The sequence below is a fragment of the Colius striatus genome, chromosome 4 (genome assembly GCF_028858725.1).
Source record: "Colius striatus isolate bColStr4 chromosome 4, bColStr4.1.hap1, whole genome shotgun sequence".
Classification (NCBI taxonomy): Eukaryota; Metazoa; Chordata; class Aves; order Coliiformes; family Coliidae; genus Colius; species Colius striatus.
The window spans coordinates 47,650,531-47,677,843 of NC_084762.1; the positions used below are offsets into that span (position 1 = coordinate 47,650,531).

Below are 27,313 nucleotides of genomic sequence, written 5' to 3' on the forward strand. Positions count from 1 at the left end.
GTACTAGTATAAAGCATGATTTTAAATAAAAACATTTGACAGTATTTGCTGTGTATGGTTTGGATGTTAGTTATGTCTCCTTTTTTTACGTAACATCTTGTAAGAGTATGATTAGATTGCTTGAATTATATGGATCAGATATGTAAATCTTAGTATTACTTTGAAGACAAGGAGTGAAGACCCAGAAAAGATAGAGAACTAACTTTTGCATAATTTCAGTTAACTTGAATCTTTGCCCTTGCGAATATTGGCTGTCTCTATGTATTGCTTCTCTGCAAATGATGGCATACTGACAAGTACAATCATGTAAACACGCTGGCAGACAACTAGTGATGAAGCCAAACTTGATGTTTTTAATTTTCTGTGTTACACACCCTTCTGTAGCCTACTCTGAAAAGCCTAAAAAAAGACCATAATAATGATTTTATCTGCCTTCCATTAAATTTTATACCGGGCAGGTCCTTGAGGCTGTGGAGAGGCCTTGTATGCAGAAGACACAAAGCAGTGGGTTGGAAATGTGCTAAAAGCTGTTGTTGAAACAAGAGGATACAGTCTATCAGATTGAGAGAGAATGTGAACATGCAGTACTAGTTTAAGTTGTTATTTTCATAGCGTACTTTCTTAATGACTTTGTTTTGCTGTCATGGATGTTAATAAGACCTCGCTCTTCATTAGTACATGGTCTGCATATGCCCTTGCCCATCCCCTTATCAGCTCTTTTGGTTTTGTTTTTAGATCATGGGGAATTCATATGCAGGGCAACTAAAATCTGCCCGTTTTGAAGAAGCTCTTCATAACTCTATTGAAGCTTCTCTGAGATGTAGCAGTGTTGTCCCGCGGCCGATCTTCTCCCAGCTGTACCTGGATCCTGACCAGCCTCCATTCTTGCCGGAAGGTAACCATGAAAGTATGGCACATTTCAATTGTTGTTTTTCTGTGTGAGAAAAGGGTGGTGTGCGTTTCATTGACGAAACCAAACTGTGTGGTAGTTCATTGTGTGGCACAAAGTCTGAATCTTAGGCCTCATTCAGGAGAAAGAATGGCATGTTGGTTATCTTAAAAGGAGATAAGATGAAAGCACTGTTGGATTTTTTTTTTCTTATTCTTTGCAGATGTGAAGCCAAAGGTAGAAGAGTTGGATAAAGAGTTAGTACATCGCTATTCACAGAATGGGAGCCTGGACTTTTCTACCAACCAAACAGTTAATGAAATGGAGGATGAAGAGGAAGATGAAGACATGTCAGATTCAAGTAGTCCACCAATCCCATATTCACAGAAACCTGCCCCAGAAGGGTCTTGCACTACTGATGGTTGGTGTCTGGTTTTCTTCTTACTGTTTGATCTTTACAACTAATTCTTAGAATGATACTTACTCTTTACAGCTAGAAACTACTGACCTAGGAGTCTGGGAATAGAATTTATAGTCAAAGCCTTAACCTGAGAAAACACAGATTAAGAGAACTTGTTTCAGGATACAAGATGTAATGTATTATTTGAAAGCAGTGTCTGAGACTGGCCGTGCCATTTTGTTAGTTTCTGAAAGCCCTTCATTTTCCGTGGTTATCAGTGATTTGCTGTCCTCAAAGAAGTTGTGTAAGTGGGCATTAGTATAGCTGTTTCTTAATCTGTTCCTAAATTATTTTCAGCAACATTGGCAAGGCCATATTTAGTTGCTTCCATGGGCAGAAAGAAGAGTTTGGAAAGAGAAAAGGGAGAAGAGACTTGGTGTTCCTTCTGCTGCCAAGGGGATAAGATAGGTAGTAGTAGAAGCTTGTCTGTTTTGTCTTCCCCAGCTGGCCATTATTTCCTTGCCTGTAGTTGTCCTTATTACCATTCAAGATGAGCAAAATTGTTACAAATACTATTATTTTGTTCAGTTTTAAATGCGTTTAAAAATAAGAGTCAGATCATTATAGGTATACCTGTTTGAATGAAGCAAACTTGATGTAATGGGATCATCTTATCCCATAATTGTTCAATTCTGAAGATACTAAAAGAAGATAGATCTAGTCATATTTATTAGATGTGCTTCTCTTAAAAACAATTCCTTTGTCCACATAAAACACTGGAAAACAAACAACTCTTCCCAGCAGATCCAAAAGCCCTTCTTGATGTTTTATTCAATAGCTTCCCGAATTATGGGCTTCCTTGTGCAGAGTTGATGAAAAGATGTGTAGAATGGTTTCATACCTTACTGTAATGTATGGTTATATGCAATGGTAGAAGTAAGCACTAGCAATTGATAATACTTTGACATTTTTGGAGGGGTAGTTAGAGACAAATGCTGACATTTTTGCCTTTACTCCTTCCAAATGCAGCTGGACCAGCCTGCCAGTAGCAGGTGTAGGACTGAAAATCTTATCTGTCTACAAGAACACCATGCATTTGATTGTGAATGAAGTTTTTGTACAACATCAAGTTCTTAGTCTCACTTGTACTTTCTAGTGATTGCTGGTTGTACATCCACATCCAAATAAAAGTGTTATTTGTGAGCTTCCAGATAAATATCTCTGAGAGGTGATCTTCCATCCACATGTAAACCATTCCATGTTTGCTGGAGCCTTTGCTGCCTCTGCCCAGGGTTGCTTCATAAGGCTGCTCTTCCTGACATGGCACTGCAAGGAGGTGCTCAGCTCTCAAGCACTCACTGCTGCATAGACCTCTGCTGTGGCTGCTAATGGCGTGTCACAAGGTTATGCCTAGTTTTGCTATAGGTACAAAATGTATGTAACTGTGTGCTTTTTAGTATGTCCTGATTAAAGAGGAACTTCCAGGAAAAGTTCCATGTTTTGATTTTTATCTGTAAGTCTTTTATGATCAAAGCACTCTAGAATTTTAGGATTGTTCATTACTCTCTGTCAAGTTTATCATTCTGCATTTAGAAAACCCGTCTCACTATTCAATGTTGTTCTCAAGGAGCTAATTTAGGAGAGCAGTGTTTTTGTATCTGGAGAGGAAAATACTGCTACTGATCTGTTATGATGATTTTACCCAAACATTCATGCTGCAGGCCTTATCTAAGCAAGATATTAATCTGATATCTCGTCTTTCTTCTCATGAATATGGCCTTCCAGAGATGTAAGACAGGATCACTACCATTGTTTACATCCCTTATCTTAGTTATTTAATTGCAAAGATAAATAACATTAGGAAAATGTTAAGGAATACTAATAGACTAATTGATGTCACTGTGTTTGGATGCTTTAAACTAAGCATGTATTTAGTTGCTTATCCAAGAGCAAAACAATGGGACTAGAACTTGCAGCTCATAGCTCTGCTTACTGTAAAACCTCTCTTCCACCTTTTAGCACAGATAGAGTGAAAACTTTTTCCTTTAAAAAGTATTTGTGTTGTTCGCTTTTCCCTAATTCAGGATGTATGCCATAATCATGATTGTTTTCTGTGGTGACTTCTTGTTTTATTCAGATGGCCAAGTTGTCATTCGCTTGGGTGGAGAAAGTAGATCTTAATGCCTTTATTCATCAATTAAAAAAATGAATGCCTCATAAGGGACAGTTTGTTGGAGATTCCTTCTCAGTTGTCCATAATATTAGATCCCTTAGATTGCTCATTGGAAAGAGCAACTACATATGCCGTTGAACCTTACTATTGGTCTTAAAAGAGATTCTTCTATTTTCAGGAGCTATATTTCGTCTTGAAAATAAGGTTTCAAGACAAATACTTCTCCATTTTCATACAGGTAGCTGAAATAGGCAATCAAAAAAAAATACAAGAAGCTGTTCTGAACCACTTATTTGCTGTAGCTTTAAAAGATTTCTTTAATTTGTGGAATAGCATTTTATGCAAGCTATGGGAAACACAATAGTAGCACCTTTCTTTTGTTAGTAAATCCTCAATTTACCTGCTGCTGAAAGAAGGGCCAAAGTAGTTTCAGAAGCAATTAGATAAGCAGGTACTTAACACCTGATCAGTTCCTGAGAAGTTACAATAGCAGTGACAGTGATCGGTAATTCATATGTAATTCTCGGAAGCTAATTCCTTATGCAAATATCCCATTCATTGCAGTACAACAAGGGGCTGATACCCCACATTGCAAATACTGGTGGGGAAAGGGAAAACATACAAATTTAATTTTTAAGAAAATTCCAGCACTTCTAGATATTGACAGTTGTGGGAATACTCTCTTCTTTTCAGGAGGATGGGACTGGATTAATTTAAATGCAGTGATGTTGGAAAACGCAAATGAACTTTTCAGAGGCAAAAACTAATGAATTTTCCTCCAAATAAATGCAGATAATGTCTACAAAAGCCATTCATAGTTCTTTTTTGTCACTGCTTTTGGTACAAATCTCTAATCAGAACAGAAGTGCCTGTTCTTTATTTAAAACGAAGCTGAGATCTAAGAGAAGATGATTTTAAAAATAGAACAGCTCAGCCGTGTACTTTCACTTTTTTTTTTCATTGCAGTTTCAAAAACAGTTTCTTAAAAAGAAGCTGGTTTGTTTTAGTGGTTCATGGGTTTTCTCTTCATACTTAGATGTGCATAAAAGGTACATCGGTAAATGTGAAATTGAAGTGCCATTCTTTCTTCGTGTCATATCTGTTAACACTGCTTGACATAGAAATTTAGGTGCAAGCTCAATTATAAATGCATAATCATGAAATGTAAATGGCTTTTGCATGTTCTAAATCTTAAACATGAGCAGCACTAGTTCTGCTTGTACAGACACATGGTGTCTTCTCTTTCCTAATGTGGAGATGGTTATCTCGGATAATTAAATGTGAGTGCAAAAATCATGCAAAACAGAAAAGAAGGCTGGGATCTCTGTTGTCCTTGCTAACTAGAAAAAGACAATATAGCATAGAAGGGAATTAATCCCTCCTTCCCCTCCCCACCACAGGTCACTTGCTGCCAAATTAATGTTTCCTGTGTGAAATTTTGTCATTCAGTTTAAAAAAGCAGCAGGAACTTAAAACGAGTGACTTGCAGTCCTAAAAGGCAAGGGAAGGAAGGATAATGAAAGCTTCTTGAGTATACCATCTGCATGTCTGAAGGAAAATTCAAGACTTTACTGCACAGAGGCAGACTTGCATTCTTTCTGTGTCTGCTGGTGAAAGTGAGCCCCATCCGTACCAGGCCAACCTCCACAGCCCTCCCTGGCTCTCTTGTTGCCACCGTTGGGTAAACAAGACCCCCAGAAGCTCCGAGGTTCTGTCTCTGCTGCCCACTCTTGCTACTCCCTCTATCGGGATCCCTTTCCTCTCTGCAGAAAGGGAGTTAGAGGAATCCTCTTGGTATCAGCCCTGTTACTTGTCTCAGACTAGGTTTTGGCAGTTGCCTGTGAGCTCTCCTGCCAGGTAGCTGCTTTCTGGTGCTTCTGGCAGAGGTAGAGATCCTAAAAGGTGCTACATTTCAGCAAGATTTATGAAATTCGGGAGCTGGTTGGTTTGCATTGATGTCTCCAAACTCATGTCCCTTGAGGCAGAAAAGTAACTATATGAAAAGTAACTCCTCATACACAGCCTGAACATTGCAGAGGCTTGTGCTGGCCAGCCAGCCTACATACACATAGCTCTGATCCAGAGATGCAGCCAAAGCAGAGGATGCCGCCAGAGGAGATTGTACAAGGAGGAAGAAAGGGAACATGGAAGGGATCTGAAAGCACTTTGAGGGGAGTAAGAGATGATACAGGGCATAAATCTTAAGTATTGTGTGCAGATAAGACAGGGTGCAACGTTTCTAGAGTACTACATATCCTAAACAGTGGGAAATATTCAATACAATCAGATCAACAGTCTCTCGGGTAACAGGCGACTGTTGCTCATGATAGCAGATTGAGATACATCAGTTTGGTTCAATGGTTATTGCTGTTACCAAGTAATGCTTATAAACTTGTTACGATTTTGTGATGCTGTGGTGAGTTTCATAGCACCCTCTCTCCTGGGAACTCATGCAGGATAGTGATGTGCAGCTGCTCAAAGCATAGCTGAAATTGTTCTGCTCCTAGCCTGGATAACAGCCGAGTCTTTGCTTTTATCTCAGATGTTGTGGCGTGCTGGAGCATTGCTTCATCCCACTGGGACATCAAAACCCTCAAGCATCCAAAGAAGCTCAAAGTTTCTCGTATGCTATTCAGCCCTCTCAATTTATTATGCTCTTTCTGAAAGCAAGTCTATATTGAAACATAACTGTTAACAATATTGATAACCAAAATTCTGCATTCTTTCATGTCCTAGTAGTGCTATTGCTAACAGTTCATTCAGAAGCCTTTTACTGGCCTCATTTGTGCTTCTGGGCATTTCCTGAATTTTTGTAGGTAGAGACAAGTCTAAAGAGTAATTGTGTAACAGCACAGGTTTAAATTTGTCTTGAAATCTTACTGCATTAACTGTTTTGTAATCCTTATCTACAGATATCTTGTTTGCCCACATTGTCAGCAGTAGGTAATTTCTTCTATTTTAAATCTACTCAAGTATCACTGAATGCCTAAATATTTAAGGCCAGTTTTGAAAATTCTGGACATAATACCCAAATGGCATGAACATTTCTATAAGCAAATTCTGTTCAGAATGTAGGGTAGATGTGTTTCTGGATTTATCTGCAACTGTTTCTTTCTAAATCACATTAAAGAATCTGCATAATTCTTAGCCTGGTACCTAGCCTTCTATTTGATTAGGATCAATATGTTCCTAAAGAATATACATTAAAAAGAGTATAACATGCTAAAATCAAACTGCATCTAATAAGAATAAATTTTGCTTGAAATACACATTTTTAATATATAATTTCTTATTAAACATATGTGATTTCTTGTTGGTAAGTTATTGTTATAATCCATTGATTTGTAAATTATAAAACCAAATTTATTTTAATTAATTAGCTGGAAGAAGATGTGCAGATCCAAGCTAGCCTTCAGCTTGAATGATCTGCTGCTGGAACTGAGCTGATTAACTAACCGAACAACTATTCAACCAAGAACTGGTTCAACACATTGTGGGTGTAGGCACAAGACTGAACCTGTATTGGACTCTGTTTTCAGCAAGCTGCTGCTTGCCAGGAAGTTCATGCTGGCCGATTCTGTGCGTTCCACTTCACACATGCTCTTTGTCTGGTACAGTTTTGAGTTAAAACCAAAAAATGTTAACTTTCACCACTTTTGCTGAAGTTTTAGACTATAAGTTGTAGCACAGTAGGTAAGAGTACAGACGTGTATTAATAATTGCTGAGGTGACTCCTGTGTAAGCTGTGAACACATTATGTTTCCAGATGCTTAGTCACTGTCTTTCTCCAGTGGTTTATTTTTTTTCCTCATACTATCAGTAACAAGTATAGACTATTTGCATAATATTTTATATTAAGTGCAAGTAATATACACTAGTAACTGAAGTCTTGATAGATATTTGACTAATTTCAAACTTTGATATGTTTGTTTTTAACAGTAATTTTTATTATTGTGATTATTATTTTTTTATTTTGAAATATTGATTCATACAGATGCATTCCTATGTTAGTCTATGTTATAATATTTCTATTATTGTAGCAAAATACAGATATTAGAAAATTGTATGTTAGGAAAAACTTCACAGAGAGGTTTGTCAAGCATTGAAAGAGAGGGAGTTGGTGGAGTCTCTATCGCTGGAGATATTTAAAAGACATATAGATGGAGTGCTGAGGGACATGGTTTATCAGTGGACTTAGCAGTATTAGATTAGTGGTTGGACTCTGTGATCTTAAAGGTCTTTTCCAACTGAAACAATTCTATGATTCCATGAAAGGAGAGATGATTAATGGATAAATAATAGGAATCTGGTTCTTCATAAAACATGCTATTGCTTTCATTGGCTTCTGCCTAAGGGAAATCAGAAGGCTCAGTGTGATCATATCCTTTCTCGTGGAAGAAGCCACGAGACTGTTGATTTCTGTCACACCTGTCATTACCTTGTATGAAAGCAGAAATTAATAAAAATAGTACAATGTAGTTGTACAAAAAAATCGTGGTTGATTTCAGTCACTGTAAGTCAAGTATTTTAGCTAATGGAAGAGTCTTTGAATATTGTAAAGTTATGTTGTCAAAGCGATCTAACTTTGATGTTGGTTTTGGTTTGAGCAGAAGATTGGACCTGCAGCTGTCTCATAACTTCTCTAAGCTGTCTCATCCAACCATCTGAAAATCCCCATGATGGCTCATTGGTGTGTGGCTGCCAAACTTGAGCTCTCAAGGGCCCTGTTGCAGCTCCAAGCTGCCCTGCCGTGCTTTCTTATGTGTCCCAGCCTATGACCTGCTCACTGCAGGATATGAAACAGCAGAAGCTCTCTCTAGTCCCCAGTTCTGCCCACTTCTGCTGCTGGCTTTAGCCTTACATCAACCAGTAGCACAGTAATCAACATTGTGTTCTCATTTGTGCACATATATGTATTTGAGTGGGTAAAAGTCAAATTGGAGGCTTGAAGTCATGCAGTCTGTTGAGACTTTCAGAGACTCTGTTGGAGACTTAGAGAAAACATGGTGTACATCTATAAAACCAGTGAATTAATCTTTTATATATTTCAGGAATCCAGCAAGTAAAGGAGTTAAAAATATTTTTCCTTTAGTAGTGAGTACTAAACTTCAGTCATCATTTTTTGTCATTCCTTTGTATTACTTAGTGACGTTTATGTACCAATGCCAGCCTGTTACAAGCAACAAAGACAAAATCAGTTGTTTTGAAAAGACTGTAATCTAAAATTTGCAAACAAAAATATTCTTTGTTTTAAAAGTTGTTTTCTATTATAAAATCACAAACTTTCCTTCTTGCTATGAGCGTTTTGTTAAAATTGAGTTTCTGAGACATTTGATGTCTAGTCTTATGTCTCTTCTGTGCCTGAATGGGTCCAGGATCTCTTTAAAACAATGTTTATCTATTCTCTTAAACCCTAAGCTAGTGGATCTGATGAGGTGCTGTCGTCATTTGCTCTGTTTCCCTTGAAAAGGATATATTAAAAACCCCAGTTACGGCATCAAATTGTGAAGGCCCATTTGCTTTTGTGACTGATAAAAAGAAGAAAATGAAATCTTTTGAAGGTTTGTCATTTGTTTTGGTTTGTCTTTTAGGTTTTTGTCAAGCAGGCAAGGATTTACGGTTAGTATCTCTGTGCATGGAGCAAATTGATATCCCAGCAGGCTTCCTGTTAGTAGGAGCCAAATCTCCCAACCTTCCTGAGCACATTCTAGTCTGCGCTGTTGACAAGCGGTTTTTGCCAGATGATCACGGAAAAAATGCACTTTTAGGTAAGAGGCTTTTTCTTTTTGTGCCATAATAATTCAGAGAAAAAGGTCAGTTCAAAATTAGCTGAAGCCATTTCAGCTAATGAATAGAAATATGTTGAGGAGAGGCTTGTTTTTAAAATGAAATCTGTAGCTGAACCTGACTTAAAAGCCAATTTAAATCAAGTCCCTGATTCCACAGTTAACCACAATCGAAGCTCACTGATTTCTGTGTGGGCAGAATCAATTGCAGCCCTGGCATTCTAAATGTGAACTATCCACATACTCTTTATCTCTACCAATGCTTACAGCATATTCATTTAAGAAGGAATATGCTCATGCAGTTGTTGAAGATGAGCTATTTTTCTCTGGATCAAGGGACAAATTCTGCCTCTGCCTCCATCAGGAACATTGTTCTCAATAAAAACTCTTAGTGCAGTTTGCTTCTCAAAATCTAATGCATAGGGGAAAATACCCCATGTCTATGACATAACTGGTTACATTTATGAGCTTTAAAGTTTTAATACAATCAAGATTCTGTGAATTGGTGGTTGAAGACAGGAGTACGTGTACCTAGATTTCCTGCCTGGCTGATAAACTGGCACATATTTTAACAGGCTAGTAAAAGTGATTTAATGTATTTTGGCTCTTTTAGCCTGTTTTAAATTTACTCTGTCATTTCTCCCTCCAGTCATTGTACTGCCTTGAATATATTCAGAAAGGCCTTTCAACAGGAAAGAAATTACAATAAAGCATAGATACGGATTTAACCACACTGCTTGAATTGTGATCCAGCCCAGCAATATGTTGCATAACTGTTGAAACACCTTGTTTTTGTACTTATGTGCTTTAACTTTATTTTCTCCCTTAAACCCATTTAATATGCTACTACACTGTAAATCTTGGGAACTGAGGCAGAAATCCCACTGGCCTGAGTTAGATAGGAGCTGTGATGTGGTGTGGCCTTGCTGGGTATGGCTAGGGATGTGGGATCATGAGCTACCCTGATGTATACTGCCATCCTCAGAGGAGCTTCTTCCTCAGCAGAGGAAGTGTCAAGAGTTGATCGATAAGAACTATCTGATAAACGCCATCTGTCTGTCTAGTCTAATTAAATATGGTGCTACTTGTCTTTGTTGCTAAGCCTTCTCTCCACCCATCCTAGCTTTGTATCCATCTATCAACTCTGATATCACTTGATAATGAGCCTAGTGACTCGCATCTCTGCTCTGGCATTGCTGATGATACATATTTAAATGCCTATAGGCCTGTGTAACTGGTACCTATGAGCAAAGAATTGACTTGGTAGCTCTGTGAGACCTGATGATTGTTTCTGACAATGACGGAAATGTACCAATAGTTCCTGTGGGTTGCAAAGGGGAAGGGAAAGACTGGTTAAGTCCCAGGAGAAATGGGATGAAGAAATCCACGTCTTGGCATCTTCAGCAACATGATGATAAAAGGTGATAATAAGTCACAGTAAGGCCCAAGACAATGGCTTAATTAACAAGGATTTTATGAAACATATATTTTGCTGAAAAGACTCTTTTTTAGAAAAATGTTGATTTGGCAGACATGTGAGTGTAGGAACCGGTGTTGGCCAAGGTGCTTTGCATTGTGGAAAATAGTGACAGTAGTGGGGATAAAAAACTGGTTTTGTTACAGATCTTGAATTGATTAGTAAATGGAAAAAGCCCCAAATCTACTAGGTATTTAATCTTTCCGGTGTTATTGTGAATCACTGTTGATCCAGAAAGCATATAAAATATTTCTTCATTAAAGATTGAAAGCAATTCAGAGATGAATGACAAGTAAGCCAGAGGAATTTAATTGTTCAGCATTAGATAACAGAGGGCTTATTCAAACAACAAGGATTTTAAGGCAGACCCATTTCAGAACATGCCCTGTGCTTTGTTCTAGTAAATGTTAGAGCGGTGCCATGTATATGCAATGTTCTCATTAACATAGTTGTGAATGGCACTGGAAATCAAGGGTGCTTTCAGTTCTCAGTCTGGACCTTGTCCTCCAGGCCTCAAGTCAAAATTTCTTCCCCTTCTGTGAAACCATGTTGAAAACACTGCAAAAAAACAGTGTTCTACTTTTGTTCCTAAATCTCTTACTTTTCATGAGAGGTTGTAGGTTTTTAAAAACACTTCTAAGTTTTGCCATGAAAATCTTGACATCAAATAATTGGTTTTAAGCTTACTTGGAAAGTGCTTTGTATAAGGAGACTCAGAAAAAAACTTATTAGATATTAAGGTTCATTTTAGTCACATGAAGTTGCACTGGTTACTATGGATTAGCCACTGCTTTAAGAGAGAGATGCATACAGCTTAGAACCCATGGATTTTCTAATGTGAAAAAAATGAATTATTTCTTTTATGAAAATTTCCTAGTCTTGTATGATAGCTCCCCCTCTGCCAAGTAGTTACTCCACTCTGCACTGTGTAGAGTGGAAAATTGGTGGTAGCATGAGTTGGTATGACCTGGAAAAATGAAAGAGTTTCAGAAAAACGAAAACTAAAATTTGTCTGTGTTGGGCTGCTTCCTGACACACACACGCTCTGCAGGACATCTACATATGTCTGGCTGGAGGCCTCCAAAAAGGATGTGCAGGTAGGTTGAAATGGCCTTATTCCTAGCAGATATACATAGATTAAGTGACTTGTACTATATCTTCTTGTTCATTCTGCCAGGATTTTCTGGGAATTGTATAGGCTGTGGAGAAAGAGGATTTCGGTACTTCACAGAGTTTTCGAATCACATCAACCTGAAATTAACCACTCAGCCAAAGAAGCAGAAGCACTTAAAGTACTACCTAGTAAGAAGCTCTCAAGGTGTACTGTCAAAGGGACCCCTTATTTGCTGGAAAGGTAATAAAGGTGCCCATTCACTTAGGGGTTTTTTTTTTATTATTGTGATGTTGAAAGAAAAAATGAAAGTTGCAGTTGAAAGTGGTGCATTAAAAAGGAACTGTAGAAAATTACTTTATTGCTAGAAGGAAAAAATCTCACTGATTTCACTGAAGTCTGGATTTTGCTAAAGAGATTTATTTAAGTTTTAATAGTCACCATATGGTCTTCCTCCATCTTCTCATACTTTTGGTGGGAGCACTAAGTATGCCCTTCTTAGGATGTGCAGCCATCTTGGTAGAAGAAATAAGGTTACTCGGTCTGCAGATACTTTTCTGAGGCTAAAGCAAGGTGACTCACATCAGGGCTCCAACATTGGATTTCCACTGATATTCATCTTAGTAGATGCAATTCAATCAATCTAATGCCTGAGGATGGCTAGCACACCATCAGATTAAGAAAGCTCAGGTCAGTGATCTCAGGGAAAGAGGAGAAATCTTACATACTCTTGCCATTTACACGTGGTTTCCACTTGTGCTTACCCTCTACTGCAGTATCCTGTGCAATATTGTTATGTGCTAAAGAGATTACATTTGTGAGCCTCGAGGCGAGGTAGCCATGGCATCTGTTATTGAAGGATGTAGGTTTTTGAAGCTAGAGCTGTGCAAAGACTCAAGGAGAGGACAGTTTACCTACTTGCTGGCTACTAAGCTGGTGAATATGCGGACTGCCTGTCTTCCTCAGCTGTGATCTCACTCAGTGAAGACAGAATTTGATCTGGTGCCTGTTGTTCCAAAGAGAATGATGTGAGGAGAGGAGAAGCTCCATGGGAAGAATGACACACAGCTGAAGAGTCACATCCTCATGTGAATAGCAGCATGACACCAGAGAGATGGTTATCACCAAAGCTGTATGAGTGATTATAGTATTGAATCAGTTAATGGTTCAAAGGGATCATGACTTCAGCTGCTTTTCTGAATTACAAGTATAATTAAATACTGCTTCAGAGTGGATGTGTTTTTCAGCAGCATTTTTCACAAAAAGTGCAGAAAGATTTCGTTTGGTAGGGAAATTCTAACACAGAAAAAAAGAAACCTTATTTTGCTTTTGGAATCTTCTGAAACTCTTCCCTGATGCTCATGCAGTTGGGGTTGGTATGTGTCCTGGTAAATATAGTCAGGAGTAACGCACATGTGGAGGAGACAGATACCGAGATCACGTTTGGTTATATAGATTATGGTTATTTGAATTGCAAGTGTTTTGAGAACCCACAAAAGTTTAGAAAACAACCAAGAATTGACCTCATGGACATAATTTTAATAAGCTCTATCGCCATATTGCTACCATCCATCTGGTAACCCTTGACTCTTTATTTACATTAAAGCTCTAATTAGAAGAAGAGAAAGGCTTTTAAACACCCCCATCTCTTCAAACAAAACCTAATTAGATCTCAGCTTTGAAAATGGATTAATGTGTGGTTTTTACAGTAACTTTCTCCCCCCTCTCTGAAGGTTTTGTGGAGGCATAGAGATCTCTCTGAAGGTTTTGTGGAGGCATACTAAGAATCTAGGTTTCAGCACAATTTCTGCTTTTAAAGGGCAACATATGACAGTTTATATAAAGGTTGTGCCATAGAAGCTGCAGAGTGTTTCTTGGGATATGTTCAATGCCTTCAAATCTCTTGGAAGATGCAAACTCAGGGCTCTTGCCATTTTGCAGCATCTGGTCTGTATTTGCCTGGCCCTCTGAGTGGCCCCCAGGGAGGTTTTCTTAATTAGAAGACAAAATTGACTAAATTACGAGAGCCATATTTCATTAAATGCTACCATTTGCTGCTGTTTGTTGTGCGTGCTGCATGTATGCTTTTAACATTTTGTCACCTTTTGCCACTGCATTGCTGAACTTTCCTACTGGAAGGCAGGCCTTGTTGATATGTACTGTAGCTGCTTCGTTTGCAGAATGTAGAAGCAGGCAATCATCTGCTGCTAGCCTCTCTGCTAAACCAAATTCTTCGGTGTCACCGTCCACGACCCCAGAGGGTGGATCAGCTAATGGATACAAATCAGGGTTCACTCAGACAGGTAGGAGCTGAAAGTGCTATAAAGATAACCATTGGGGGTGGTAAGTTACCTCAGATACTGGTGGTTCAGAGATGCTGTAAACAACTGAGTATTTACCTCAAGCTGTGTATACATTACAGAGAAGAATGCCTATCAAAATTTGCTTTGTGAAAGATTAAGACCCAGGTGAGGCAGAAGGTTTGCTTAGCCTTTGTGAGAGTAGTTGATTAAAGAGTATTAAAAGATCTTTTTGATTCATTTATTTGATTCTATGTCTCCCTGTGTTAGTTTGTTTTATTTAATTTTTCATGGATCTAAAGAAATTTTAATTACACATTTATAGGAAAGTGTTTATTTAGTATATAGACTAGGCCATTTGTCTTGAAGAGGAAAAACAATGTCCTTTTGGGGTTAAGGAGTTGCTTGTGTTTATTTGCTTGCCTATTTATTTAGTTAAATTTTATTTCCCAGAAGGATGTACTTAGATTAGGATTTCCCTATAAACCCCATACAGTGTTATGTGAGCTAACATGCTTCTTGTAACCGTTCTAGAAGCTATTAGTGACATACTTAAACAAGGAGAAACTGTAACAAACAAATAGACGCTGGCTTATAAAGAAGTAGCATCTGAATTTCGATTATCCATTACTGTGACTAGCCAAAGTGCTTTTCTTTGAGCTTTTTTCTCATTGCTTTATTGCAGCTTCATCTGTACCATTATATGTTTTTATGTCTGTTTGTGCTATTTCTTGAAAAATTAAAAATAGGAGAAAACTTCCTGCTAGTTTTTGTAGTTGGCTGATATGTATGTACCAGAACATATCTTTCTCCAGAGCAGTATGAAATGCATATATCAAACCAAGATTGTTAAAATACTTTTTTCCACTTGAATAACAAACAAAAGCTGAACATATGCATTCTTGTAAAATTGTAATCACTGATCAGCACATTCGGAGACACTTTTTCCCAGGTGGTCGCCCCTGTTGCTGTTTAGGAAGCCATATGCTTTAGGCTTTGATTAAAATTAAATGAGGCTGTTGTTCAAACACATCTGCATTTCATTGCATGATCGCTTGGCTTCCAGATCCTGGCATGAGAACTGTGCAGATGCATGAGAAAACTATTTATTTGAGACAACAAGTGATTCAATATTTACACAGCTTTGTCTTCTATTGTACCTGCCAAGTTAATAGATACACCTTTTATATACTGCTTTCTCCTTATCACTCGCTGGGATTTTCAATTTGCTTGGCATTTCTTTGTGTCACTGTTTGTACTCTTAGGTCACGGTTGTCAAAACCTTTTCATCTCCTTCTGCTGTTATCTTCTAATGAAGATAATGCCACATGCACACATACAAATCCACTGTGACTGAGAGAAAGAGGTAGAGCATAGTTTTTTAGTAGTGTGAATTCTGACATGTCACCTGTGATCGAGATCTGATCTTTTCTCTGCTGGTCTCTGCATGTATTTTGAATAGATTTCTCAGTGTAACAGGACAACTTAATAGCAAGTTGCTTTCTGATTTTTTTTTTGTTGTTGTTGTTGTTGAGTTTACTGTTAACTCTTACACAATTTTCCTTTTAAAGCTGTGGACATGTTTGTTTTCTGCCCTTGTGAGTGAGCAGCTCAGTCTCCAAGTTCTAGAAGATACCCACAGGTAGACAGTTATGGGCACACTCAGAGTACTGTATTACAACAGTAATTTCATGATAGAAGTTAGAGCACAAGAGAATTTCAAAATACTGTAGTTGATGGTATGGTGCAATGCGTGACATTGCAGTCAGGTGTTGTGTCTACCTTTCAAAACAGTGTGAGAAGATGCAGTTCCATTGCAAAGGCTGAAACCTTGAATGGTATCAAAAATTCAGTTTTGGGCAGACCATGAGAAGGAAAACTTCAGCTGTCAAAAGGTTGTTAAGCAACTAGAAATGGTGTTTTGGAGCAGAAAGATGAACAATTCTACTAACTGGTAGTACAAGAAGTTCTGCTTAGGTACCAGTGTGATGTGTAAACATACACCAGCGATATCTATGTTCATAAAGAAAATTTCAATAAAACATATTACAACTATGGAGAGGGTATCGAGCTTCTGGACAGTTTACTTTGAGAAAAGCTTTAACACTACATATTTGTTACATCATATTTAATGAGACCACTGTTTTCCAACAAAGCCCCTGACCCAGTGGTCTATTTTGTTAGCCATTCAGCATATGTCCTTTGGACGTGGACAAGGGTTTCTGGTGGAGCAGCAGAGGCTTTTGTGTTTGTTCTGCATCTCAGTCTGTTTGGCAAAGCAGGCTCCCTCCCCACCCTCCTACACCAAACAGTGCGTGGCCTGAGGGTGAATGTATTTGGCAGATCAAGTTGTTGTTTGCCTTCTGTTTTTTTTACCTGACTCTTTTACTGGGACATCTGTAGGTGAACTTAGCCTACTTTGTCTGCTTGTTGTAAACTATATTCTGGACAGATGCCAAGTTAATATTCTTTCACTGCACTGATAAGAATTTGTATTTGTCAGTGTATCGGCATCTAAATGTCTGATTTTTCCTGAAGTAAGTTGCAGACATTAAATGCCTGATGTTAAAGTAGGGGCCTACATGCTGAGAGGTTTGGAGTCAGTTCTGATTTACAGTTTCATACTGGACAAGTGTTAGAATTTGTTTGTAAGTTTATCCATCTTTAAAATAAGGTTTACTCTTTTTTAGCCTTGGTAAAGTGCTCTAAGAGGTTTCTGTTTGTGAATTCATGCAAAGACTTTGGGCTCTGATGTCCTTTGTTTCTTACTCAGGCTTACATATAGACATACACTTTTCGTAGTCTTGTAGCCGGTAGTGCTAAAAGGTGTTTGATTTTTTTTTTTCTGCTCTAAGTCAAGCTCAGCTGTATCTGACAGAGGTTCAATAACTTGTTCTTGAAAATCTCAGTTGATGGAGATTCCACAGTCTTTTTAAACAACTTATTCCAGTGCTTATTCCCTATACTTGCAGAGTGCAAGTCATGTAAGCTCTTTGCCTTAACTTTCTCATTTGTAACATGGGATAACCACTTTAACTTACCTGTCTCATGGGGATATTTTGAGGCGTAATTTTAAGGAGCCCTTTCTACATAAAAATTTTTTTGTATGTGAATGCAAAATATTTTGAAAGAGATCGGTCGCGGATTTGTTAGATTTTAAGATTCTACAGAAACATGCAGATAAATGTTTGTTACAACTTCTAAAAGATCCTGGTACATGTTGATTTCTTAGGAATGTAAAAAAATTGTATTATATGCAGAGATGAGTCTAGATAAATGTGTATGACTGTTCATGCATATATAATACAAATTATATATGTACATATATATATATATATTTTAAACATTACTTAATGAAACAATTTATTTTCTCAGATTCTTCAGTATTCAGTCCAGCAAAATCATCTTCTGCTGTTAACTTAAGTGGAACTCAAGACCCATCCCGGAACAAGAACATTGTGAAACCTCTGGCTCTGTCAGTCCAGCTGGTAGGAAAGGCATTTGCTGCAGGTATGGCTTTGCTTTCAAGGATAGCTGAGAGACAAGGGAATTACCAGCTTAACAGCCAAGAAATGAGGGAATCATCTTTTTGGTGGAAAAGAGAGAGGAAAATATTCACTAGCATTCTCCAAAACTCTCATATTCTTGCAGTCCTCTGCTGAGAAATTTTCCATGGACATTTCTGTCCTCAAATTGAGCCACATTTTGACTTTCAGATTTGATATTCCAGTAAAAGTGCATACCATATCTCACTTCACAGTTCCTAAGATACTTAGGAGAGCATAAAAGTCACCTCTTGATATCAAACTGGTTCTTGCCTCAGTAACTGTGCTGTATGTTCTTCTGCGTTTGTAACAGGTATAGTTCCTCCACATACATTTAGTGGAATTTAGTCTCATTTAAAGGAGTTTTAATCTCTGTGTTGTTTTAATTATTTATTTCTGTATTGTGTGCTAAATAATCTAGAACCCTCAACTGTGGCATCTAAATCCCTCATTGGTACCCTATTGTGATATTGTGTTTGTTTATTGCTTTAGCTGGTTAGTCCATTAAGCAATGGAAAAAAACCCTTATCACACTTATTAGAGGAAAGTATATTTGAATAATAAAAAATATAAATTTATTTTGTTTGTATATTCATATAAGCATTACATTTTATACCTGGTATATTATATCTGCTATTTTATACAATATATATTGCTCTATGTATGTAATATTATACTGTATCTAATGAATCATTGAGCTCTATGTGTAAAATTTCCTTTTTCCCTCCACACTTGTGTGAGAGAATTTATCTTGCACTGAAGTTACTTCCCACGTTTTCAACCACTTTTGTAACTGCCCCAGGTCTACCATCTCATTGACTCAAGTACAAATGGGGAGTTTACAATGGGCAAGTGATGTTACTCAAAGTTTGCTAGTTGATGAGAATCTTGTATCTGAATTTATTTGGATGACTGCAGCTGGAGAGTCTCACCATCTCAAACACTTTCTACTGCAGCTGACGTCAGCAAGCTGCTTCTGCATCTCCTGCCCTTACTCTGGGAATGTTCCTGGGAGCTAAATGCATGTGAAGCTGGCAGATAACAGGAGCTATAATCCCCACTGGGCTCAATGTCTTTTCTGTGCAGTTTTATTGTCTTTTTTTTTTCTTCTCCTAGAATTGGCCTCTGAAAAAGATACTATTTTTGAATAAAAGAAAGAGCTCAGCAGTGCAGAAGCAGCTTCTCGTGATCCTCTGTTGCTGTAGTTTTGTTTTGTGTAGTGGGCCCCACCAACATATCAGGCCTGCTGGGGCTGGAGGTTCATCTTAGGCAGAGATAACAAAATTAAGCATAGTCTACCTCAGTAATGCTCAGACTATATACACTTTACAGCAAGCTACTATGTCTTCCATGCCCAGTTACCTTAGCTAAGGCTTTAGATGAGAGCCCTGTAGTGAATTACTGTGTATGGCACACGGACAACTAAGGGAAAAAGATACAGATGTGCCAAAGTAGCTTTGAAATGTTTACAAACTGAATTAATGATGTGCATTTAAAAAAAAAAAAAAGTGTCTAGAAAAAGTGTCACAAACATCACAATATTTTTTTTGTGGGTATAATTTTCTTTTCTTTGTGTATATGTTGGAGTTTGTTTTGTATTTTTTCTTCCACCTATCCTCCCCGCTCTGAAATCTGGAGACTCCATTTCTAGGTTAGGGAATTGTTCTCTGCCAGGTGCACTTCACACTTTTGCTGGAGTATGTTTCTTTCAGTGACACATTTTGCCCTGATCTTCTCTATCTACATGTAGCTGTATTATTTTGTTTCTTTGTTTTCAAGATTGTCTCAAGCCACACTCTTTCTATTTTATCATACTCAGCTCCTCTTTCACTGCGTACTGCTGACGTTACTAATGGAAACGCTAATGGAGGAAGAAGTAATGTATTGAACTCTACAGTCTCTCGGCCAATGCCTCACTCAACATCTCCAAGTCCTGGTTGTGCAGCTGGAGACCAAGGTAAAGGAAACCTCTCTGTTCTTTTACTTTAAGTTGCATTGGCTATTGAGCCTGAAATTCATGAGCTTTGTTCTTTTTCCCATCATAACTCTTTCTACAATTCAATCTTTACAGATACATTTGGGTTTTAGCATGACCATTAATGATAACGCTGTACTTTTAAACACAGGTGACAACAGTTTTCACATCATAGTCTGGCTTCTTTTGTATCTACATATAAACCTCTGGTGCTCTGTGACATGATACTAGCTCAACACCAATGTGAAAAGGAAATGTGGTCTGGAATGTGATTTGGGAGGATGGGGTTTAGAGTTGGTTTTTGCTTTCCTCCTCAGCATCAATGTCCAGTTCTGGACCACCAAAGAAACGTCACCGGGGATGGTCTCCTGGGTCTCCAGTCCCAACTCCTGGTTTAGCAGTACCTGTTCCGACAGTTCGGCCTTCAGCAAGACCAGGTAAAACTTGAATAATACAGAGATGTTGTTTGTAAAAACCTGTTTTCAGACAGACTGGTATCTCTGTGCTGCTTCTCTCAAGCGTTGCACAGAAAACATAACTCAGATGGTTGAAGTAGTTAAGGACACCACTGAGATTTTTTCAGATGCCTCAGAAAACCACACAATTGCCTGATCCTTGTTGCCATCATCTAAGATAGGAAAGAGCAAAAGTGAAAGTGTTGATGGAGACAGAGGAAAGGAAGATGCAAACAATATTAATAAAACTCCAAAGCTAAGTCTCCCAAGTTTAACTCAGTTCTTCTAAAATTATGCAAGTTTACGGATATATGAACATATTTCAAGGATGTTCATTAGCCTTTGTCTTGAATGTTGTGTCTTGGTCTGGTGTGGCATGCTACAGAAAACATACACTCCATTCCTGCACAGGAAAACTGGTTTTATATCATTTTGGCCTGACAAAGGACACTGTTGTCCACTAGGCCATCTTCAGTTAAGAGCATAACATTTTTGAGACCAAATGTCTTTTGTATGTGGAAAAGCTGTAAGGAGGGATATGTGACATAGAATCATAGAATAGTAGGGGTTGGAAGGGGCCTTTAGAGATAGTCTGGTTAAACACCCCTGCGGAAGCAGGTCCACCTAGATCAGGTCACATAGGAACCTGTCCAGGCAGGTCTTGAAGACCTCCAAGGAAGGAGACTCTACACCCTCCATGGGCAGCCTGTGCCATGGTTCCCTCACCCTCACAGTAAAATAGTTTTTTCTTATGTTTCAATGGAACTTTTTGTGTTCCAGCTTCATCCCATTACCCCTTGTCCTGTTGCTAGCTACAGTAGAAAAAAGGGATGCCCCAGCCTCCTGACACTGACCATCATGATATGAAACAGGATTAATTATGAGTATATGCGAAACACTCATCGATACCTCTGTAGGTTCCTCTTTGTACATAACTTAATAAAACTGTTTACTATTTAATCACTTTTTAGTTGTGGGATTCAGTATATTTTATAAAGGGGAGTAAATAGTTACTTATTCCTGTCTCTGTAGACTGAGAGAGTAAACAGAAAAGAAGAAAAAAAGCCATTTGTCAACATGCACGATGTTTGTTTTTTAACTCTGCCTTGGAGGTCTTGGTTTTAAGATATTTTGGAATTAATTTTCAGAGATAACTCATCATAGGAGGAAAGGTAACATGGTGGTGCAGGCGTGTCTTCTTGAGCACCTACAATCAATCATAGTTGTTGTAGGTTTCTAGCATCTGCTGAAGACCTGCTGAAGAGATGTGATATATGGCAATCTTCCCCTTTTTGTTTAGTTTCCCTACACCAATCTGTGCTGTGTACTCATGAAAAAAATGTGTTTTCCTCAAGTTTTTTGTAGTATTTTTTTCTGTTGGATAAACAGTTTTCACTGCTGAACCATATGCATTCATTCAAGCTACCTTTCATGCTTTTCTGTTGATGACATGGTTGAAAAGTCAGTAACAAACCACTAAATGAAGCTTGGGAAACTTCTGAAGCAGACCTCACGCTGAAACCTGATTCTTGTACTTTGTCTCCATTTACTTGTGAAAGCTGCTCTCGCTCTTTCATGAGTAAAGCCTAATTTTTATCCTTGTACCAACTATTTAAGGACAGCTTTGAGATTTTGGCCTGGTTTTGTTTTTCTTATCTATGTATATTCTAGGTCAGAATTCAGAGCAATCTCTTCTCTTGTATTGAGAGGCAGTATTTAGAGGCAACCTTTTGGCTTAGTAGTTGGCTTTGTTTAAAGATGCATATTCAAACCTGTGTTTTCCTTTCTCATTCCTACCAACAATACAGTGGTCAGAAGAAGTTTTATTTTAGGGGTGGGGCTACAGGAGGATATAGGCTCTTAATTTAAATTACTTAAAACTATAGCAGGAAATGCAGAAACCCTTTTGAATTTTATTACAGTTAGTGATCTGAAGTAATTTTTTTTTATCTGTTCATATGGCCAAATCACAGTATGAGCCTTTTAGTAATGGAAGCTTCTCTTTTCTTTATTTTATAGAGCCTCTTTTGTCAGTCCCAGTTCCTCAATCCATGTTAACTGGAATTTTACAGCCTCAACCCATCCCAGCAGGGGAGACTGTAATAGTTCCTGAAAACCTTCTGAATAACTCCGGAGTCAGACCAGTGATTCTGATAGGTAAGTCTTACACTGGAGAATCAAATGCTGCATTTTGAACAAATAGGTGTTCCCCAAAGAGAAGTGGGGCTTTGTTGGTTCTGGCCTTCAGTGCCAATATGAAGCCAGTTTGTTACGGATAGTTTACTTTAGTTGCTCAGCATTTAAAACTGGAAGCTAGGTGAACCCGATCTGCAAATGGGTCACAACTAGGTTAAGTTTATACAAAACCACTGGCCAAATTGAAGTTTTGTACAAGGAAGATTTTTTAATAAATCCAAGAATAGAAATATTTCCATGTAATGAAAATAGCTTTCCAGAGTAAACAACTTACAAAGTAAGCAAATATTTCCTGCGGCATTTATAGTCCAGATCTTGAAGCTCAGGGATTCTACATTAGAACCAGAAAATTTATTTGAACGGACTGATCAGATATAAATCACACTAACATTTTTGTCTTTTATGGTCCATACTTCTTAGAAGCAACTGAGAGAACAGATCAAACTTTTAAAATCCTTTCGCTCAATAAAGCACATTGTTAACCCTTAGAAAGACATTGCTTTGACTTTAAAAGTACGACTCATAATGCGAGTATGACTTTCAGCCTGAATTATTTGGGCATACTGCAAGATTTTTTATGACTCATTTTTTGAACTCTAGAACTCTTCTCAGTCCAGCATAGTACAGATAGTTGTACAAAGTAGTTTCAGAGTAGTTTCAGCACATGACTGTCAATATAATCCACTGAATAATTTTATCCTTTCTGAAGAAATGAAGTTCTCCGAGTCCTCACTTGCACAGATAATCCTAATACACACATTTCTCAGAGAATTAACAGGGTCATCTACACTAGTAAATGCATCAAGGATGGGGTTACACCTCTGATTTGTTTTGCTTAGTGTTGTTCTCTGGAAGCCTATTGTAAAGCTTTAGCAAGGTGCTCTAACCATTTTCAGAGAAACACTTCCTCAGTAAAGATGAGGGTGCCTACAGTCATCAGCTTAAGTGCAAATTGAATGCAGCCCTTAGGCTCTTGGAGAGTTGCCAGTGAAGTCCTCAGGCTAAATGTTAGCGGCCCTGAGAAGCAGCATCCTATTAATAGTACAGAACCAGATGTACCCAGATGGATGGGTTTGGCAAAACCTGTGTGGAAATCTTTTAAAAATGGAAACATTCTCAAGGAAAAGAGGAGTTAGCCTGTGCTCACGTGCTTTACTTTACAGAACAACATGTTTCATTGTTGGTGTTTATTTAACCTATTTATGAAAATAGGATGGAAATGTGGCAAAAAAGTGAAATCAGTGACAGCAGTATCACAGTGGCTGAATCAATGCTAATGTGACTTGTGCTGCTTTCATGATGTTAAGATCAATATACTTTTGCTTCCATTGATTTTTCTTTTTACTACACCATATTGTGGAGAACCTGTATTTAGAAGTCAGAGTAAGACCCAAATAGCTAATATTCTCATCTGTATTTGTATGACAATAATTATTATCCTGCTAGTGTGCAGTTATTGTTAGTTTTTGAAAATCTATGTGATCACTTATTGTGAAGTACAGCAAAAGATCACTGGTCTATCTCATTTCTTTTGTAAGCAATTATAATGTCAATAACAGTCTCTGGTGCAGTATATTTTGCAAGATAACATTAAAGAGAAGTTTGTAAAGGTATACGTTGTGCAGGATTTCATGTAGTGGAATATTTTTGTGAATTTCTGGTGGGGTTTTTTTGTTTCCTTTATCAAAGGTTATGGCACTTTACCTTATTTCTATGGAAATGTCGGTGATATTGTTGTAAGTCCCTTGCTGGTGAATTGCTACAAGATTCCACAGCTGGAAAACAAGGATTTGGATCTCTTGGATTTGACCAGCAGCCAGCTGCTAAGTGTGGAGAATATGATACTTTTAACTATTCAGTATCTTGTCCAACTAGGTAAGCAATTTGTCATAAGCACGTGTTTTCATTTGTGACTGTCTTTTTTTCTCCTCACCCTCTTTATGTCCGTTTCAGAGCCAATTTTCTGGCTATTTTCGTGACTCGAAGAGGTAAGTGGCTCCACCTAGTGTGTGTGAGACTCTGCTACCTTGTTCATGAGACGGAAGAAGTGAATTTGAAGGCTGATACCGCTTCTGCTCTCCATATGGGGATTGACCAGGTCACCTTTGTGCAAATGGATTTGCAATGCAGATAACTCATTTGCTTAGGGTATCAAACCGTCAGTTATCACAGCTCTTTCTAAGGACACTCGGTCTGTTTTATTCAGTTTTGTGACAAATGCTGGCAGATGTGTGATGGTCATCATTGTTTTGGTGACAGCACTGTTTACATGAAAACCACATTTGTTATTCAGACTAAGGCAAGTGATTCATTGAATATCTCATTCTAGTAAATGTTTTTGAAATGCACTCTTTGCAAGTTGGAGAGCAAACCAGCAAAACACATTTTCTTTCTTTTACTACAGGTCCAGACATTTTCCCTACCTTAGAGAAAAAAAAGCAGCACTATTAACAGTAAGGTTTTAGAAATGAAAAGAATAATGCAAGATAGTTCTGCGAAACTTCCCACAGCAGTCTCAGTCTTAACCTCTGTATTTGAAAAGAAGCTGCTTACCACAGAGAAGTGTGAAATGACTTTCGTGAAGAGCACACTGCTTTTCCTGTACTGAGTTTCCACTAGGACATCCATAATACATAATGGTGTGAAATGTGCAAATGTTTCAAAAGAAGCACAACTGGTGATAGCCCTATAATTTGGGGAACAAATGTGCTCTGTGCAGGTTTCACCCATGGATTGTTACACTTTGCTCTTCTCCCTTGATGCAGTACTGTTAGAGACAAGAAAGAGGCCATCTTCTGCAACACTCTCCAAGTGTGTTTTATTTATCATTGTCTGTCTCTGTAGTCCATTGGATGTCATGTTAGAACTGACAGAGGGTTTCTTTTTTTTTTTATGGGATTTCCTCTTACCCTTCTCTCAGTGAGCTTAAATTTGTTATTTGAGGTTTTCACCTTCATTGGAAAGTTTGTAGATTCTGCATGTTAAAACCAGCAGCTTTGCACAGCTCTAGATTGATAAAGACCGCCTTCAAATTCCCTTCAGAGAAACATGTAGCAAGCTGATACAGTGTTTCCAATTAAAAATAAAGTGTTTATTGAAACTTATCGAGTCAGTGAACCACACTCCATGAGCCAATTCAACCTTAGATGGATGCAGCAAGACTATACTTGTTGCAAACTAGAGGAGGCTTCATGCAAAGCCCGTGGAGCTGAGCTGAGTCTAGTGAGCACCGTGCCTTCAGTATAAAGCAGTTCCCTTGTTAGCAAGTGTTTAGTTTGGCGTTTGTTCTTAGCTCTGCAAAGCTGAATAATTTTCCTTTTGGCCTTATGCAGAGATGGGTGCCAGCACTGTAAGATGAAAGAGCCTAATGAGGAGAAAAGTAAAAACATTCTGCAGAGCACAGGGATCAAAACATGTTGTTGGTTTAAATATTGCTACAAACTTAAAACTGTTGGAATTGTGACAATTGTACTGAACTGTAGCCTTTATCCCATTTAGTAAAATCAAAGCAGATTAATGATAATTGGAGGGCAGCCAACTCCAAAAGTTTTGGATGAGCAAAAGAAATAAATATGCACATAAATTAACAGTTTATTCAGTGAACCTCTCTTTATTTTCTTGAGAAAGTAGGCCAAAAAACTTATTGTTTTTTCCAGAGTATATTGTGAAAGAATCGGATAAAGGCAAAGCAGACAGAAGAATGAATTAGATACTGAGTCTTGCCTAATTTTTTCAGAGCTCACTACTTGTACAAAATATCATAGAATCACTGAATGGTAGGGGTTGGAAGGGACCTTTTGAGATTATCTAGTTCAACCCCTCTGCCACAGCAGGTTCACCTAGATCAGGTCACATAGGAATATGTCCAGGTAGGTTTTGAAGACCTCCAGAGAAAGAGACTACACAACCCCTCTGGGCAGCCTGTGCCAGAGCTCCCTCACCCTCACAGTGAAATAGTTTTACCTTATGTTTAAATGGGGCTTTTTGTGTTCCAGCTTATTTCCATTACCCCTTGTCCTGTCACTAGATACAACAGAAAAAAGTGATTCCCCAACCACCATTTTAAATATTTGTAAATATGAATGAGATCCACTTCCCCCACTCCCCCCATGCCCCAGTCTCCTCCAGACTAAACAGCCCCAGTTCCTGCAATCTTTTCTCATAAGGAAGATTCTCCAGTCCCCTGATCATCTTCGTGGCCCTGTGCTGGACTCTGCAGGAGTTCTCTGTCCCTCTTGAGCTGAGGAGCCCAGAACTGGACACAGTACTCCAGATGAGGCCTCACCAGGGCAGAGTAGAGGGGGAGAAGAACCTCCCTTGACCTGCTGGCCACACTCTTCTTGATGCATCCCAGAATGCCATTGGCCTTCTTGGCCATTAGGGCACATTGCTGGCTCATGGTTATGAGTGATTGTGATTGCAGATCATAAGAGTATTATTTATGAAAGTGCTCCTTTTTTAAAAAAAAAGTATCTGAGAATTCCTTTCAGATTTCTTGTAAGATTATTACAACATTATTAATTGTAGGATTTCTAAATAATCAGCTGAGCAATCTCGCAATGATATTCCAAATCAAAACAAACCAAGTGTATTTCTGACACTTTCATTTTAAACTTACAGTGAAGACTATACACAGTTAAAGCTGTGATTGTGAGCCATAGCATTGCTATAAATAAATTCCATTGTGATAATGGAATAAGAAAGATCAAGAAGTATGTTTGATTTCAGTGATTTGTACTTATCATCTCTTGTACGTTTTAAGACTTCTCGTTTGTTATCTTTGGCAGCATTCATAGCAAAGTATTCTCAACGTTTGTTTTCATACCTCAATATGCCCATATTTGCAATATGGGTTACATTCTATCATTTGTAATCATCTGCTCTTTGCTATTGCACTACAATTTCTCTAAACACAATCTCATCTTACGCAGTGCTAAGGTCTGTGATTTGGTTTTTGAGCTGAAGGAGATCTCTGGACCTTCTGTTAACTGCCTATTCAGAATTAT

General features: G+C 38.1%; 1 protein-coding gene across 3 annotated transcripts in view; it reads left to right on the forward strand.

The window, feature by feature from the left end:
• Positions 1-738: 738 nt before the first annotated feature.
• The window catches only part of GREB1L (GREB1 like retinoic acid receptor coactivator), a 65,900-nt gene continuing 39,325 nt past the window's right edge, over positions 739-27,313 (forward strand). Inside the window, exons 1-10 of one of the 3 annotated variants that reach the window (XM_061994929.1) lie at positions 739-895; positions 1,113-1,310; positions 9,054-9,230; positions 11,903-12,079; positions 14,017-14,139; positions 17,512-17,648; positions 19,527-19,638; positions 19,974-20,093; positions 22,131-22,268; positions 23,997-24,182. In XM_061994929.1, coding sequence (XP_061850913.1) covers positions 739-895; positions 1,113-1,310; positions 9,054-9,230; positions 11,903-12,079; positions 14,017-14,139; positions 17,512-17,648; positions 19,527-19,638; positions 19,974-20,093; positions 22,131-22,268; positions 23,997-24,182 — 1,525 coding nt within the window. Of the gene's footprint in view, positions 896-1,112; positions 1,311-9,053; positions 9,231-11,902; positions 12,080-14,016; positions 14,140-17,511; positions 17,649-19,500; positions 19,639-19,973; positions 20,094-22,130; positions 22,269-23,996; positions 24,183-27,313 lie in introns of all 3 variants that reach the window. The other 2 variants (XM_010209610.2, XM_061994930.1) reach the window with 2 other exon arrangements.